The sequence below is a fragment of the Aythya ferina genome (genome assembly GCF_964211825.1).
Source record: "Aythya ferina genome assembly, chromosome: 1".
Taxonomy (NCBI): Eukaryota; Metazoa; Chordata; class Aves; order Anseriformes; family Anatidae; genus Aythya; species Aythya ferina.
This window is the reverse complement of record NC_140296.1, coordinates 3,025,439-3,044,071: the sequence shown is the minus strand read 5'-3', so window position 1 is coordinate 3,044,071 and position 18,633 is coordinate 3,025,439. Positions and strand designations below refer to the sequence as shown.

At 41.5% G+C, this 18,633-nt stretch overlaps 1 protein-coding gene across 1 annotated transcript in view; it reads left to right on the top strand.

The window, feature by feature from the left end:
* GUCY2F (guanylate cyclase 2F, retinal) overlaps window positions 1-18,633 on the top strand; it is a gene marked incomplete at its 5' end in the record, with an annotated part of 45,178 nt that overhangs the window by 17,744 nt on the left and 8,801 nt on the right. Inside the window, 7 exons of the mRNA XM_084500123.1 lie at window positions 1,129-1,277; window positions 3,082-3,245; window positions 3,525-3,717; window positions 3,838-4,012; window positions 9,431-9,529; window positions 11,810-11,904; window positions 14,273-14,358. Coding sequence (XP_084356249.1) covers window positions 1,129-1,277; window positions 3,082-3,245; window positions 3,525-3,717; window positions 3,838-4,012; window positions 9,431-9,529; window positions 11,810-11,904; window positions 14,273-14,358 — 961 coding nt within the window. The remainder of the gene's footprint in view (window positions 1-1,128; window positions 1,278-3,081; window positions 3,246-3,524; window positions 3,718-3,837; window positions 4,013-9,430; window positions 9,530-11,809; window positions 11,905-14,272; window positions 14,359-18,633) is intronic.

Genomic DNA, 18,633 nt, shown 5'->3' with positions numbered 1-18,633 from the left:
TTTCACTCCAGATGACTGCTCTGCACTTCACAAGATGAAACCTTCGAAAACAATCACAGTTGTTGTTTTTTGTTTTTTGTTTTTTTTTTTTTTTTTTTTTTTTAATGCAGGAACATAAGAGTTCTACCTTACACTTTTTTTCAGGGGCAAGGTTGGCTCCCTGAAGGTATCTTCTCAGTTTAAATTGCAGAGTCAGGCTAAAAAGCAGTAAAAAACAAAAAACAAACAAACAAAAAAACAATAACAAGAAAAGAAAAAAAAAACAACACTGTCTCTGAAAACCTCCCTGAAGTTTCAGGGCTCTGGCTTGCAGTGAGCTCCCCAGTCACCTCGGTGTGGCTGCAGGAGTGCAAGCTGCTAATGTGGGATTAGGAGTGAAGTGCCAGGGCAGGGAAGAGGGAGCTACAACAACAATTTCCTCCAGGATATTCTTAACAAGAAATACCTAAACTGAAGTCAGGGTTGGGTTCAGACGTCACACTCTCCCATCCATATTCCAGCTGTCAAAGAAACCCGCAGCTCAGCTCCTTCGCGGTAGGGCTGCTTTATCTAAAAACTGCAGATTCAAGGACTGACTTCTCAGGACCTGTGAGCCAGGCATTCATTAGGTTTCACCTCTAGCCAGGGAGTCACTTCCCAGATGTTGTTTTGAACCCAAGCTCTCCCTCTTAAAATACTTCTGCCTCCATTCCCATCAACCTCCTACGTACTGGTTCCCAGTTAACAATGGAGCGTCAGTGGCTGGTATCCTTCCTGTCTGGGCTTGGACATAACTCTCTAATCTCTTAGAGGACCACAAATCCTGATGGAGAGAGTCGGAGGCAATTTCATTAAATATAAGCCTGAAGGCTCACACATCGATCTGTCACACAAGCTTCCCCCATCCAGCCACTTTATTGCTTGTAACCTGTCTCTCCAGGGACAAGAAGGCAATTGAATTTCTTGCCTTTTAAATCCTCCAAGAGACTCCCGACAGAGGAAAGCAGGAAACCCCCGTCTCATTTGACACAGCCATGGGGTTGTGAGAAATAATAGTGATGGTGAAGGAATGAGCAAGGCAGGGACGAAGAAGCCTGTGCTCTCAGCCCCCATTTCACCGTGTGTTTTGGATTCTTCTCTTTGTCACAGAAATTATAAAGAAGGTGAAGAAACCCCCTCCCTTGTGCCGCCCAAACATAGCCCCTGAGATGGCCCCCCTGGAGTGTATCCAGGTAATGAAGCAATGCTGGGGTGAAGCCCCTGAACGACGTCCCACCTTTGAGGAAATATTTCACAAGGTCAGTGAACACAGCAGTAGGTGCAGTCCTTTGTTTTTACTTGCCAGGAAAATGGTTTGGTTTATTTTAATTAATTAATTAATTTATTTTTGCAAGCAAGGTCTCAAGAAGTGATTGAGAAAGTCCTAGAGCTCTACTCTTGCCTTTACTCTTGGGTTGTTTTATGCTTTATGCACATCTTACAGCTTGTCCTGAAGTTGGACTTCAGTGGGAGCACCACACGGGATGTAAAGCAGGAAAGAAATGGTCTTGGTGTCATCACATTTGCAGTATACCTGTTCTGATGGTCTCATGGAGATCAAAGAGCTGTGAATTATGTCTCCTTCAGATCAATATGTTGCTTGATCCTACAAAGTTTCATAGAGAAAAGTGTTTTTTTGTGTGTGTGTGTGTGTTTTTTTTTTTTTTTTTTTTTTTTCTTCTTGGCCTCAATCTCAAGAAGATTTGTAAGATCCCAAACTGACAGCAAACTGAACAAAACTGAATGGCCTTTGGTGCCAAAACAAGGATGAATGGTTTAAGACCATGGTTTAATTGTTTAAGACTCTTTGGCCTGGAGATGAGGCAACTGAGGGCAGATATGAAAAAAAAAAATATCAAATCCTGATTGCTATAGAAAAGGAGATTAGGTAATAACTGTTTACCATTGCTCATAATATAAGAACTAGGAACATCAAATAAAAGGAGCAAATAAACAAAACTCCAAGAAACAAAAGGAAGCGCTTCCTCACATGGTACATACATGTATATGAACTGGGCAACTTGTTACTACAGGTTGATTCCAAGTATTTAAAGGCAGTTCATGAAAGGAAAATTCACCAAAGGCTGTTAAACACAAAGACAATTTTTGATATAGAAGGTCTCTGAGCTTCAAAAACTTCAAATTGGTGGAGGCTGGGTGCACATCCCAGGGAAATATGATTGTACATTAACCCTGTTTGAACATCTTTCCCAGATACCTGTTACTGTTCACTATCATGGATAAATAAATCTTTTGTCTGATCCAGTAATGCCATTCCTATACTCTTTTAAGGTCAAACTAAAAAATATAATATCCATCATTCCATCATTTTTACCTTCCAATTCTTTGATGCTGTGATTAATTTCACACCCATGTGACTTCATTCTTGAGTCTAATACAATACCTGAGTCCACAGATTATCCAAATGGTTCCAAGGCCCAGTTTCAGGTCAAGAGGAGATAGCACAACATATTGTGGTTGGGGGTGGCAGTACACATACATGCCTGTGTGCACAGGCAAAATTAAGACCAGTATGACAAAAGTAAGAATTTCCAATGCCCTGGAATTTTGACCTCTGAATGGAAAGGGAGGCTGACGGGAGGCCATCACCCTCTACAATTAGCTGAAAGCAAGTTGTAGTTGAGAGTGTTGGTCGCTTTTCTTGGGTTTCAAGTGACAGGACATGAGAAAATGGTAGCAAGTTGCACCAGGAGAGGTTTAGATTGGGTATTAGGAAGAATTTCTGCATGGAAAGAGTGGTCAAGGATGTCCATGGCAGGAGGTTGGATACATGCTGTCATCTCATTGGAAGTGGTGCTGCACTTGAGCCTCATTGAAAGTTAGTAGAGAAGCAATATAGACCCAGACAGTTTCCATAGTTAGTGGCACAAATTCTCCATCCAATTTACCTTTTTCATTACTACTGAAGTTTTGTCATTGGTTAAACCTGTCTTACAGAATAATGACTTTAAAATGAGTGCTTGCTTTTGGTTTCTTTCCAAATTTAGAGTGCTGTAATGATGTAATGAGATAGGGAAATAACTCTCCAGTTTGATTTTCCAGTTCAAAACCATCAACAAAGGCAAGAAGACCAACATCATTGACTCAATGCTCAGAATGCTTGAGCAGTATTCAAGCAACCTGGAAGATTTAATCAGGGAGCGGACAGAAGAGCTAGAGATTGAAAAACAGAAGACAGAGAAACTCCTATCACAAATGCTTCCTCCGTAAGTACTGCTACTTTAGACGGCAAAGAGTGCTTTGACAATACATAGCTGGGTTGGGCAAAAGTGTTCCCCACTGTTGAGGAAGTTGGAGGGCAGATCACTGGTTTTGGCAAGCACCTTTCAATCAAAGCAAGAAACTTTCATCAGTGCTGATTACATCTGTAAAGATCCTTCAATTTATTGGAAGATCTTTTAGGCATACTAGGGCAAGGGTGTCTGAGCTCTTTGGCGTGCTACAAGGGCGTTTGCCCTGTCACCTTCTTTGTGTTATTATTTCAGATCAGTGGCAGAAGCCCTCAAGACTGGTGGCACTGTGGAGCCTGAGTATTTTGACCAGGTCACCATCTACTTCAGTGACATTGTGGGCTTCACAACCATTTCAGCCCTCAGTGAACCTATCGAAGTAGTTGACCTCCTAAATGACCTTTACACACTGTTTGATGCTGTTATTGGAAATCATGATGTTTACAAGGTGAGAGTACCCAGGGATGAGGATCAAATCATTGCTGAGTCACACGCTCACAAAATTTGATTCTACTTCTCTTTCCCAACTTCAATTTTTATCTTTTTTTAATGCCATGGTATATGCTAGGTAGAGACAATTGGTGATGCCTACATGGTTGCCTCAGGGCTCCCAAAACGGAATGGAAACAAGCACGCAGCTGAGATAGCCAACATGTCCCTGGACATCCTCAGCTCAGTGGGAACATTCAAGATGAGACACATGCCGGACATCCCCCTCAGGATACGAATTGGGCTGCACACAGGTAGGCAGCAGCACTTGCCTGCACCTAAACATCAAAGAACTCCTGCACAATTGTATTTCCAGCTTTGAATGCCTTCTTCCTGCTCACCCTAAAACTGGATACCTTTAGAAGGTGTTTAAAAATCTTCCATAGCAACAAGGGCATTAAAATGAAAGTGCAAACACAAAGCAGAAAAGTGGCTCAGTGTCATTAAGGGGAGAAATTGTGTATTCCATCACTGTCAGGAGTTACATCAGAAATGTTAGTCCCAAGGGTTGCATTGTAAGTGTGGCTTTTTGATGTGCCGTAGTATTTTCACTGGTATGATATGGAGACATCCACAAAATGTCTTTGTAACTCTGTTCTGAAATGAAAAAAAAGAAATGCATAGAAAAGCCATCATATATAGTGAATGAAGAGATTGGTATTGTTTATTGTAGATAGGATGTAACTGGAAGAATATATGATACAGATATAAAAAGCAAGTTATGCTATAAAGAAAGTAAACTATCTCTAATACAGAAGTCATAATCTATTAAATTAACAAAAAAAAAGTAGCTTGTTTAAAAAGAAATGGTTTTTTTGTTTGCTTGTTTGTTGTTTTTTTTTTTAATACAAAGTGTAATTGAACTCCAAAATAACAACAAAACCAGAAAGATTGAAGTCATCATATAACTGAAAGCATATGATTTTAAATGGACTGGGATTTTAAATGGAGGAAAAGACAGCTGCTGTTATCAGAGTCTGTATGTTTTGTAGAAATATGAACCTTCATAATTTTATACCACTGTCAGCCATTAATAAATTTCTCCCAGCAGTTCATCGTTGGACTTCCTGCTTCTTCCTCTAAAGTACCAGGTACTGGCTGTTGCTAGATGCAGAATAATGATTAAGGCTGTCCAGCAGTCTGATCCAGTATTACAGGGTGTTGTTTTTTTTATCCTGCTGCCTATCTAATAATGCCCACATTCTTGCAGCTGTGGCACTGCAAGTGTTTTGCAGAAGTCAATATCCTGTCCCTGTTGTAAAGGGAAACAAGAACAAAGGAAGTATCTCACACAGAATACCCCAAGAACAGAGCTGTGGCTTGAGCAGAACTAAAATCAATATTTCATATCTCCTAGACCATATAGCTTCTTCTTTTGGAGCTGTCTCTGAAAATTCATTTCCTTATTGTTTTCTTCGCAATATGGGAGTCTCAGCTGACCCTTTACAGAAGTCCCGAATGTTAGGGGATGATTGCAGACACTGTGAGTTTTACATTCTTGTAGAAATCAGATGAGTCTATGGCCCCAGCTTGTCTTGCCCAGAGCAAGAACCTCTGGAGCCACATCAGCACATTTTCAACATGGGAAGAGAAGAATTCAGCGTGCAACATCTGCTGCTGCCTGTTGACAGCACTTCTGCAATGTGCCTTCCATGCAACCAGCCAAAAATCTATCCCTAGGCGATGTGTGCAGGGGGTTAGTTATGTTTTCAGTTGTTTTTATGGACAGTTTTTCAGTTATGTTTTTATGGTGTCTGGAAACCGGTGCTGCTATGAGCTGTTGTGTAGGGTATGGGAAGAGGGAAAGGAGTTGGTGTTCTTTTTATAAAGAAGCAGAAGCCAGATCTTATTTTGCACAGATCTGTCAATGTCAAGCTGTCATGGGAGCAGCAAGAAATTCATGTTCCAAGGCAAAACAGTTCTCTGAACCTCTAAGACATCAGAGTTTGATTAACCCTAGACCCCATTTCTCCTGAGAAAAGAAACATGAAGAGGGAATCACCAGCATCATGAAAGCACTGAGGAAATGCTCAGGGAGAGGAGGGCTTGGCTAGCAATTTAACCACCCTGGAAAGGATGGAGAATGGGTGTGACCACCAGCTTTGTGGGCCAGCTGCCCTCTGGAAAGTGGTGCAGGGAAGAGCTTGTGATCCTGCCTCTGAAAAAGCAGGAAATGCCATTACAGAGTGGGCTGCCCACGTCCCTCCTGGCTGCTGTGTCTTCTCTGACCACAGAGGAGAGCTGCAGCTCTGGGAACATCTGCTGGCCCATGCACATGGCCTGCTCATGGCAATGCGTGGGGAAGGCGGAGGACAAGAAGACCGGTGTTTGGTCTGCAGTTCCTCCCCTGCTTTAAATGCACTCTGGATTCTTGGCTCTCCCCTCTCAGCTCCACTGCTGGTCCAGGAAAACTCAGCTGACTCTGCTGTTTCCACACCAGCTCTGTCTGGGCTGAGGCTGGATGGCTGGGGAAGGAGATGGTGAAAAGACAAGCATCCCCATGGAGGCCTAAGGGGGTCTGTTTATCGGTCAGGCTCTCTGGCAGGTAGCCCTGCGTTTTGATCAAGCTTATTGACCTCCACGGCACCACTGATGGTTGCTGCAGAGGCTGAGCCAGCACGGCTCATTAACTGACCCTTTAAGCCCTGGCAAAGCGCCATTTCAAAACAAACTGGAGAACCTGTATAATTAAACAACTAGGACCAGAGCATTCGCGTCACGGGGTGTCTGGTTTCCTCTGAACTTGTTACTGTGGGAGATTGGTATCTGGAAGTTTTAGTTAGCCCTTTGCTGAGGCTGTCTAGACAGGGGGGAACACACACAGGCAGTGAAGGCAGCAAGTGAACAAACTCTGGGATGCTTTCAACACTGAGAAGTCCTTTTGTCACGCTTACATCGCAAAGTTGGCTTTGAATTAATCACTTTCTGCAAAGGGAGGTCAAGGTAATAAGCAAAGTGTTACAGAGATATTAGAATCATAGAATAGTTTGGGTTGGAAGGGACCTTAAAGATCATCTAATTCTACCCCCTGCCATGGTCAGGGACATGTCACCGAGCCCAGGCTGCCCCCAGCCCCCCCCAGCACCCCCCAGCCTGGCCTTGGGTGCTGCCAGGGCTGGGGCAGCCCCAGCTCCTCTGGGCAGCCTGGGCCAGGCCCTCAGCGCCCTCTGAGGGCAGAATTTCTTCCCAATTTCTTCCTGAAGCCTCCCCCCCAGCCACTGCCCCTCGTCCTGTCCCCCCAGCCCTGACCAAGAGTCCCTCCCCAGCTTTCCTGCCCCTGGGGCCTTCTCTTCCCCAGGCCCCCCACCCCCAGCTCTCTCAGCCTGGCTTCGTGGAGGTGTTTCCAGGATTGTTAAATGGCCTGCACTGTCTGTGTGGTTGGTGGAGATCTGGCGGACATGATAAGAGGGCCTTGGAGATCTGTTCAGCTGCAGGAGCCTTCTCTGTGGTGAGCAGAGAGGTTCTTTACAGCTCGGTTAACTGCATTGACCTGGCCTCCACCAACTACAGCTGGAGCTCAGCTACCTCAATTTGTGCTTCTTAAAATAGAATCAAATCCTCCTCAGTAAAAGCTCGGTTTCATCAAGGGCCATTTATTTGCATCTTGGTAACATCTATTACAGATGGAGCTTTGATCCTTTCTGAGATTTCTGAGTGCAGCACCATGCCATTACCCAGATGATGCTGGGCTAGTCGGTATTTTCTCAGGGAAAGCTCTTTTTGAAGTATGAATTATAATGTCTCCAACAAGACCCTTTTGTATGCCATAGTGAGTACACATTAAGGACCAGTTACAGATGCATTATGTCCTTAACCCAGCAGCATCAGCAGTGCCTTTACAATTGTGCTATAGAGGCGTCTAGACTGCCAAAACCAGACCCTGAAAAATCTTCCTCTAGTGCATATTGCTCCTCTCCTGAAGAACTTGAACAAAAGTAGAGAGTACTGGTAAGAGTGAGAATTAAATTAGAAGAGACTCTGAAGGGCAGTGAGTTTTCCAAGGTTGCACAGCGTGTTGTTGGCAGTAAAAGCATTAAACCAAGTCCTCCTGATCTGCAGCATTCCCTGCATGCTGTTTCATCCAGGCATGCTGTTGAAAAGTCCTTGTAACATTTGTGGTATAAAGCATTCTTCCTCTCTATTTTTCAGTTTTTGAGTAAGTGATGTCTCATCAGACAGGAGTTAAAATCAGTCTTTCCTCTCAATTTGCATCCTCTCAGTTTGCATCCTCTGTAAGTTGTATAAAAATATTTCCTTTGATGAAGTAACATTTTTTCAGAGATCATAGCAATAGGTGTTCTTCTAAAGTCCTCCATAACTTTCAGCTTTACAAGTGTGGTATATTTCAGAGTGCTTTTGATTCCATACATGCATACATGTATATATAGGTTAAGGTTAAAGTTAAAGTTTTTGTGTGTGTGCCCTGGTGGAGTTTCATTTTCCTTAAAATACATCTGAAAACTATATGAGGAAACAGTTTTTGTGGCAAAGGAGGTTAAAATCACAGATAAATTACTTGCTTTGTTACTTTGTGATAAATACCCAGCAGCAAACGAGTAACTGATCTCACTTCTAAATTAGGCTACAATTATTTTTAAAACATTTTAACCTAAAACTTTTTGTTTTATGAAAACCTTATATATAACATACCTTTAAATATTGTTGATGATGTACTACATTCACAACTCTTGTAACTTTGCATGACAAAAGTTTTCCTAGATATTATTTTTGTGAAATCATAGTGCAGAAGGATCATGACATTGAGGAGGTAGGTAGGCAGAGCCTGAAAAGACATATGTCATAAATGCATTCAATATAAAAAAAAAAAAAAAAAAAAAAAAAAAGACCTGCCTTTTCTCGCATATATCCCGCATCTCCTAATGTTACTGAGAATATTCTTTTTTGTGTGTGTGTATGTGCGTGTGTTTATTTTGCAAGCCTGATACTGCAGAATGTGGGTGATGAAATTTAGCATCTCATCCTTCAGAGCCCAGTCCAAACATTAGCTGATCCAAGCGCCCAGATGACACTTGTCTATGCTGCTTGGCTGTCACACTTTACATTCTGTGTATGTGCATCTTCAAGTGAATCCTACATGCATAGCTCTCGCTGAAAACTTGGCACCAGTTCTTTGGGAGCTACTTGGAAGGGAGTGATCTTGTCTAAAGGATGAGAGAGAGGAAAAATAAATAGCTTTTGGCTAGACAGGCAAGCTAATGATGTCTTCCTTTCCAAGGAGGGGACACAGGGTGGTCCAGCGTGCTGCCAGCATCTCTTGATTCCTAACGCTGACTCTGAGTCCTGATTCACTGGGACACAGGGCATGTCACAGGATCTCAGCTTCAGCTTTGTCAGATGGAAAAGGAGGTCAGAGATGAATTTTAAAATGAGATTTCAACAGTCCTTGAGCCTCCATGAACTCTGAATTAATTTGTCCCAGATGACAATGAACTGAGACAAGAAGAACTCTATTAGGCATAAATCACCACTGTTCAATTCAGAGAAATGACTGTATTTTGACTACTTGTAGCAAGCATGAAGGCCAATGACAACTTCAAAAATCCTTCTCCTGTATTCCCAAGTGGAAATTTTTGGATATCAGAAGGGAGGATGAGATTTGCCTAGGAGTGAACCCCATTGTACAGTATTATCAGTTGGGTTATGTCTTTCAGGGCCTTGTGTGGCAGGCGTTGTAGGTCTGACCATGCCACGGTACTGCCTCTTTGGAGACACGGTGAACACAGCATCGCGGATGGAGTCCACAGGCCTGCGTGAGTATTTGGAACAGTGCCTGGGGTGGGTGACTGACAAAATTCTCAGGAGAGATGACAAAATGTGCATCTTTAGCTGTAGGCATCACAATTGAATCAGCTTTGCAGAAAGGGGCAAGTCCATTGACGAAATTAAAAGCAGTCTGAAGGGGAGGGTGTCAGCTTTGCCCTCAGACGGTCTTTAAGACAAAGAGATTGTTGCAGGAAGCACGGTCGAAAGCACGACAGACACACAGTAGAGTCAGATCATGCTCCATTTTGGTTTGCTCAGCTACAGCAAGCCATGGGATTTTTGCTGTTTCAAGAAATCCCTCAACAAGAGATCATTTAGTTTTATTCTCTTTTCCTGCAAAATCTCAAAAAAAAATGTTCAGTTTGGTCCAGTGACCAGTGTGACTCACACCCTGCATTCTAGCTACAGTCCTTTGATTTGGATCCCCTCAACCCAAATGAACACGAATCTTGACCTAGATTTTCCTTCCATGGGGGCAGCTAGTTGTATCTTGCTTTCAGACTGGTCAGTGCTGAGGACCTTTCATTCAGAGCTGTTCTTGTTCAGTAAATAATGCACCTACCTTACTGGCTTACTGGCATATTTTGTGATGGCTTCATGTATCAGCAGTAGAAACTCTTTGAACAAGTGGTGGCAGGTCCTAACGAAATCCTTAAGATTCCCTTCCCCTTTGGGTTTTCTTAGTGTCTTGATGGGTTGATGTTCCCTCAAGTCCTTGCCATTATTTTCCCAAGACTTGCAGTTACAAAAGTGGAATATTAATCTGCATTTCAGTCATATGCATAAACAGCTCTGTTTTCTGCTGGTGTCCTTGACTTAAACATTGACCTCAAAACCATAGTGGCTGAACTGTGGGTGACACAGTGGACAGCTAGGGACAGCAGTGTCAGGGCCCTGGGTGAGATTTCAATTGGCTTTTGATGTTCAGGCCATCAGAACAAGCTGCTTTCCAAAGTCAAAGTCTCTCACATGTTTTAACCCTTGCTCTTGACACTCTCAACAGTTCTAAGAGATTAGCCAATATGTCTAGTTTACAAACTACAGGAAGTCTGTGATATTTAATACTGAAATCTTGAGGACTTGCCAGGCTAGAAATACATTGTAATATATATGTCACATAAGAATTTTTCTTTTTCTGTCACATAGCCATCACACTTCTAGTTCAACTAGTAATTTCAACTAGTCTAATTAAGACTAACAATTACACCCATAATTAATTAAGGAAAATTGTCTCTCTTATGATTATGTCTGGCTTATTTTAAGAGGCATGCACAGAATTTGGAAAGCAGTGGAAAGGAAGAAGTACTAATAGAAAGGAGATATTTGAAAATTCTCAAGGTTTAGACCCCTGGAAATGCAAAGTCTGAGACTGGAACCTGCTAACACTGCAGAAACAAGATCTTTGTACATTAATAGAAACTTGTACAGATACACAGTAATAGGTAGACTGTAGTTTACTGTGTCACGAAATGTAGATCAAAGCTGTGGTGTTCCTCTGTATCAGTTCCTTTAAGCTGATATTCTTTTTTCTGATCATTCTGATCAACTACAACAATAAAATAATACAACTATTATGGGGGAAAGTATTTTAGGAATATTTCCTGGGTGTTCAAATCAATTGCACAACAACAAATTTCAGTGAGTTCCAGCAATGGATATAAAACAAACTGGGGAGATGGGAATTTGATAAAGATTTCTGCCTTTGCCCTTTTTGTGCATAAAATGTTAATGGCAGCTCTGGGTGGAATAAATTACTGAAAATTCTAGTTAAATCTACATATATAGCCACGTTCTTGTTATGTCTCGCTGCAAACTCCATCTCTTTGCTTTTAATCCCAGCACCTGTTTTTCACATGATGCTGCCTGTCTGGAGCAGGACTTTGGTTGGTTATTTTTCTTTTCTTTCTTGCTGCCTCATTACACCGTGGCAATAGGTATTAAAAAAGACATTCTTCATTGCAGCCAGCACTGCTGCTCAAACACCGTTTGCTATCTTTGTGAAGAGCTGGACTTCCTATGCTTACTCTGTTTGGCGTTCTTCCCCACGAAGTCCCCATTGTAGATCTCCTCTTGACCTGTGCTTGTTACAGCCTTACCTGGAGGACCCAATCCATCAGCATCACACTCTGAGTCAAGGAACACCACACAGCTACAACATCTTCATGCCAGCATGGCTTGGAGAATTTTTCCTTGCGTGTATAAAGTAGTGGAGGGTTCACAGTATGTGAGCAGTAGACTGATCCATCTGTTTTGCTTTCCATTCCCAGCTTACAGAATTCATGTCAGCCAAAGTACAGTGGATACACTTCGGAGTCTAAATGAAGGCTATGAAATCGTACCTAGGGGAAAAACAGAACTGAAGGTAAGAAGGCCAGGGCTGTGTGAAATGCTTCATAAGGGAATCTTCCTACTTACGGAATTTTCATGTTAAGCTTTGCTTGACCTTTATCCACAACTCTTCCATGCAATCCTTCCCAAAACATTCCCCATCGGTTGCTTCAGTAAGTGAGGTAATTCTTGAAGGACCGTGGAAAAATCCACAGTGTCAAGCACACAGATGTATGTTTTGTATCTAACTATTTATTCTGAAAATTGGAAGGAGAAAAAACTGTTGAAAAAGTTGGTGGCAAAAGAGAAAGCATTTAACAATGCCATTCTCATTTGAAATCTTCTGTTGTGAGTAGATTCCTGGTGGAGAGGGTGAGTGAAAAGGTAAAGGTCTTATCCCAAGTTATTTTTTTTCCTGGTCCTTGTTTCTGAAGTTTATAGGGAGAGTTTATCTGAACCTCAGATCACATACCAAAATTCTTACCCCTGCCAGCTACTGCCACGCAGACAGAGTTCTGCAGGATATCAAATTCTGCGTATTAGTCAAGCCCAGTTCTGTCACCCTCTGTTTCATTTTAACATCATCCTTGAGTAATACTATACACACAAGAAGCCACTGGTTGCAATAAGACTGCTCTTTCTCAGGGAGGGAACCATAGCAAAATAAGGTCCTTAGTAGAATTTACCAGTCTTTCAGTGGTTATCAGAGAAGTGCAAAATACTGGCAGAGAGAAGGAAGAATGCTTAGGGTATGAGGCAACTGTATTCCTCATTCAGAAAGAGCTTATTTTGCCTCTTGAGGTTGATAAATACCATGAGGAAGAAGGAAGGGGGTAATTCATTAGAAAAATTTCATGATTCCAAAGCATATGGTGTTTTTTGTTGGTTTTGTTGTTGTTTTTGTTTTTGAGGCATTATGTAATCATGGGGGCTGACAAAGGTATAAGGGATTTTGTTGAAAAGATGCATATAAAGGCAAGGGGTCACTTGTTCTAAAGTCAGTATCTACAGTGTATGTGTGCATCTCCACCTGAGCTCTGTTTTCCCTGTCAATGAGAGCACTGTAGGTACAAGTGCAGCATCCTTCCAAGGTGGACATTCACAGAATCACACAGAATCACAGAATTGTCTAGGTTGGAAGAGACCTCAAGATTATCGAGTCCAACCTCTGACCTAAATTCAGAACAGGTCAGAGGAAACACAATGGAATCTAAAAGTACAGTCTTCTTTCTCATGCTTACAAAGGGTACCTGGTGACTTGCTCGCCTAAAGGTATCCATATTATGGAGGTTTACAAATGTTTACATGAATTAGTACCTTCAACTCACCCATAAAGGACAAAGTGGGTACATTCCTCTATTGACCATCCGCTCACTCTATGAAATAAGGACTTTTAAAATCACAAGAATGCCTCCTAGCATTCAAAATTTAACTAGTTTTCAGCCAGAAATGTTCCCAAAGTTTAGAACTCTGTTTAGTCCACCATCAACAGAAGATGCTATTTTTCACAGTGTCTAAACCAGACTAACTAAATAATTCAAAACATCAATTCTCCCCTTATGTAGTCAATAGAAGTAGGAGGTTTGCTTACCTTAAACACCTCCAGGAGAAAGTATGAATATTGCCCCAGCTCTCTCAACAATCTTTTATGAAAAGTGGAATCATGTCACCCAAGTTTGTGTGGCTTCAACTGGATATATCAGGTGGCTATTCAAGGTTTATTCAATTGAAAGACACCTTTACATAGGCAGTGAAGGTAAATTGGCACTTCAGGAAATTATTAACCTGATTTACTTTCAGTGTCCAGTTTCTGTGAGGATGAATGTCACCTTAGAAGTATCTGTTCTCCTCCACTGGTTCCAGTCAAGGATGATTGACTCTGATACAGTTGTCTACCTTGCATCAGATGTATCTCACTTTAAAAGTTAAAAAATTGATGCAGGGAGAGGAAGTGATTATTCTGATAGTCATCCCAGCAGCAGCTGTGAAGTCTTTCTATTATTGATGTTAATACTGCAAAATAAGATGATTAGAAATCTTGTAGCTGCTTGTTTCTATTAAGTTACATAGTTTCAATGACCCAAGTTAGTGAGACTCATTTGTGCAGTTTGAACAAGGCCTTCTCTCTAAGGACAGTGAAATGTCCTTAAAGACATTTAGTGTTAGGTCAGAGGTTGGACTCGATGATCTTGAGGTCTCTTCCAACCTAGACAATTCTGTGATTCTGTGATTCTGTGAAATTAAAATTATCCTTGAACCATTGCAAAGGAGAGCCCAAGATTTCCAGCCATACTCTCTCTCGGGATATATATGAAGCCCTCAGAAACCCAGTAACAAAATCATATATTGAGCAGAGGGTGGTCCAAAAACTGCTCTTTATCCAGACTTTGTTTTTATTTTAGGGTAAAGGAGTAGAAGACACATATTGGCTAGTTGGGAAAAAAGGATTTCTGAAGCCCTTACCTAAACCTCCTGAAATAAAGCCAGGGTAAGTGTGACTTCATCACTGTTCAATACATTCATTAAAAGGTCACTGTTGGAGTTCACAGGCTAACTAGCAGTCTTTCCATGGTGTCTATTTACAAAGTCTACATCGTTTTTCTTAGGCTACCTACATTTTTTCAGGCATAGTACTGGGACTCAGAAGTGGTGCACTTGCTTGAACACTTCTCCTTAATCACAATTCCCAAGAAGCAGCAAGGAAACTTGTTGATTTTCCCCCATGATACATTAGAAATGGAGCACCAGGGAGTTCCTTCCTGAATGTCCTTCCTCCTCTGTGTGTGTACAGGAGATGTTCTGATAGAGACACTTTCTGGCCTCTCGTTTCATCAGCACATGGTGACACTCAGATTTTTCTCTCATTCCATCAAACTCCTTCAGAAGACACCATCCTCATTACAAACACATTTCTTCCCTGTATCACTGTTCATTTCAACCAAACAATAAGGAAATTGTTTTGATTTAAAAATATGTTGGCATTATATAATTAAAGACTTAATGGTGTTGCTTCCTTATGAGAGGTGATGAGCAAAGGTTGCCTACTTGAAATCCATCCAGCCATTTTGCACCTTTGCAATGCCTGACTTTGCAAACTGAGCGCTCCCTGCTCAGCTGTCACATGCTGAATGCCTAGGAAGGATGTTGTGGTCAGGACATGAAAACCAGGAGTGGGATTGGTTTGACAAGAACAGTGTAGTCACCCACATTAAAGTTACTCAACCTTGACTGCCTTTATAGTCAACAAAGAGAAATAAATGCTTGGAGGGTGTGAGTTGACTGGCCTGCTTAGAGTAAGATGAATTACCCTTGAAAGATGCCTGTTCTTGTTGACCGTAAAGAGGTCCTACAGTGACTAGCTCAGAGATGGATGTCTGACAGCAAACAGGGTCTGTTTTTGCTTTGACTCTGACTTCCCCTGAGTAATCTTGTTCTCAGTTTTGCCTCATTTCCTCTTAGTAAAATGAAAAGGGCATTTATCTCCTTTTGCAGATAATATTTAACTCCTGGACAGTTGCATTCAGGGCAGCCCATGTGTTCAGAGCACTCCCGGAGTTTTCCTGGCATAGCATTGAATTAACAGCATTTTGGGACATGTCTCTTAAGGTATTTAGGTGTCAGACAGGGTGGAAGACAGAAGGTGACTGGAAAATAATTGTGAGAGAAGAACAGTGTTTCTTAAACTTGGAGGCATTTGGTACCAGTCATGCATTTTTCTTGGGAAATATGAAACCTGGAGCACATTTGTCAGATTATTGGAAGGTGTCTCTGCCTATGGCACGAAGTTTGGAACTAGATGACCTTTAAGGTCCCTTCCAACCCAAACCATTCCATGATTCTATGATTCTATAATTACCAAGGTGAATTGTCTTTCCATGAAATCAAGGAAGCACTAAGATTAGGTCTTTCTCATCTGTGTTTCACCATTTAAAATCACTCGTCAGGCCTCTGTTGACTGTTGAGGTTCCTTATAAAGCCCCTAAAGAGACAGTCTTCTGGCAACCTGTGCCTGTATTTCATCAGATTTATGCAGGCCAGAGCTGATTCTAAACAAGGATTGTAAATGATAGAAAATACATCAGGTCTGGGGACTGAAGAGTGGGGCAATAAAAGCAGGAAAAAAAAATTCTCCCACACAACCAGGATCAAGGGATCTTGAGCATCTTTTTATAACCTCAGAAGAATCCACCAGTAACACTGCTGAGAGGGAGGTGATCTTCTGCTCTTGCCCCAGAGCCTTGATCTTCACTGTTCTGTAGGAGTATTTGTGTCCCCAAAGATCCAAATACAGCACTTGAATGAATGTGAGAGTAATCAGACAAAAAAAAAGCAGAGTTATATGAAACTGAATCTGTCCTAGGGAAGGGTTCAAAATGAAAACTAAAGCCTGTAGAACAACTGGATATCCAAGCAAGGCAAATAATTGGAGAACTGCCTCATGCACAGGCAAAGTTATTATCAGGCAAGGATCAGAAATGGTGCCCTGCTTTTCCAGCTTACCTTGAGGTTCAATTTTTATGCCAGATTATGAGGTATTGACAGTTGCTCCTCTGTTATGGCTCTGTCTTGGTCAATATGGTGATTCAAGCCACTGCTTGACGTTCACCTAAATTTCCTCATCTGTAGGCTTTTGAGCTAACAAAGAATTAATTCCTCCTGGATACAGGAGTGAATACATTTCTCTTCTACTCCTCTTTTCACCTCATCCTGAAGCAACTCATCTTCCACTTAGGTCTTTCCTTTCTATGAGATCTTGCATGTTCTGGTCACTCATAACTGGTGGGATCAGTGAGCAGAAGTAGATTTTCTCCTTCTATTCATGAGAGTGAAGAATGCATTCCTCATCACTTCATTCATCATGGATCACTAGAACTAGCAACCCTCCTCTGAGAGGTATGCTGAGAGGTACTTTCAACTCATAGTTTGGCTTTCTGTTTGAACTCTTGACTTAGACCACCAAAGGGATCACACTCATTAAGTATTGAACAACAAGGAAAGGGAGTTGCTTCAATGAAGAAAGCTTCAACTCTTGGACTGGGAAATTCTTCTTACCCAAATGATCTTGTAATGTCTATTTTAATGTAACCATGCGGGGTATTTTGCTTGAGCATGTCCTTAATTCCTCGTGTTCTTGCAAGAGCTGCAGGTGCCCATTGCTCAGGAATGAATGGTTGCCAACAAGGCTGGATGAGGGTATTTCTCACACTGCATACTCTGAGGAATTTCACAAAAACAGAACTAAATTTAACTATATGGCTACACACTTTCCCATCTGTCAGCTGGATTACCTTTACTGCCAATGTGTGCTTTCCCCAGTCATTCCAGTTGAGAGATAAAGATGGCATTTGCTTGTCTCATGCTTTATTTTGCAACTTGGGTGACCTAAACATCTGCAGATGGGCAGTTGTGGTGGTCTTGCTGAAAGCTGGTGCTTGTTAAGAGAAGCTTAATAAATTGTGTTTGGTTTCATCCTCATATTATTGAAAGACAAACCTATGGGCCATGGATTTAAGGTTTGCATCCTGGGGTTGGAAGTGCTTTGTGAAGAAAGGTCTCAAAGTAATTCTAAGAAGATTGATTTCGTCTTCATAACATTTCTGAATCTGTGTCTGACCCCATGAGTTATCTCCTGGAGTTCATAGGAACTTGGACTACTTGATGATCTTACTCTCACTGACAGTCTGTTAATGCTCCTTGCTGTCACAATAAGACCATGAGTACTGTCCATGACAATACTCCATGAAATATGGAGTATTTAAGGTCTTCACCTCAGAGGTTTGTGAAAAAGATGGCAGGTAACATCAAAAGAAAGTGTTAAATTTATCTGCCGTGTACAACCCCTCATTGTAGAACCCATCAGCCAGACAAAGCTGAAAGCACAGTCAGTAGGAGGAGGATTTCTTGACACATGAAATCAATTTTCTAGCTCTGGTGGGCAGTCATGGGCAGATCAGGTAGCTCATACAGCAGTTCATATATATCTATGGATCAATCAAACTACATTATCTTACTTCAGGCTATCGCTGTGCTTGTAGTAGTCTTGGCACCCTCAGATCTGCAGAACAAACACGGACTTTACATAGATGATAGACTTTGCATATATGAATCTGCTAGAAGCTAAACTTCAGCAAATGTAAAAATGTGTGAGGATATTCAGTTATGTGACTTGGTTAATACCAATAGCCCATAAAACACTGGGAAAACAACCCCTTCTGGCATTGCTGAAATTACTGAGAGAATATAGCTGATTATCTAGTAATAAACCTCAAGCCATAACCAAATGACTAACAAAGGAACAATTATTGCACCTACATAATTTGAATTTAATTGATATTCACCAACCTCTGTGTTTAATCCTAATTACAAACTTATTGGAGGCATTAATTGGAACATTCTCATTGATTTTCATTGCCTGCACTAGGCTTTCATACATTTGCAGTTGTATAACGAGGTTTGGGTAAACACACATTACTCTTAAAAGCCAGGTGCTGTGGGTAATGTTCACATAGGATACAATGCATTTTAATTAAGAAGAAAGTAAATACCATTAAATTACCTAACACGCTTCTTACCACCCCAACTTTCTTCCAACCGTGCATAAAATCAAATGAACAAAAACACTATTCTTAAAATTGGCCTTATGCCAAGCTGCTCAGGGTCTGTGTGTGTTTTTGGAAGTAAAAGCTTACTGGAAATCAGGTAAGAAACCCTTTCACGTGCTATTTGTAAGAGATAGGGTGGATGTTCACTAGTTGACCCAGGG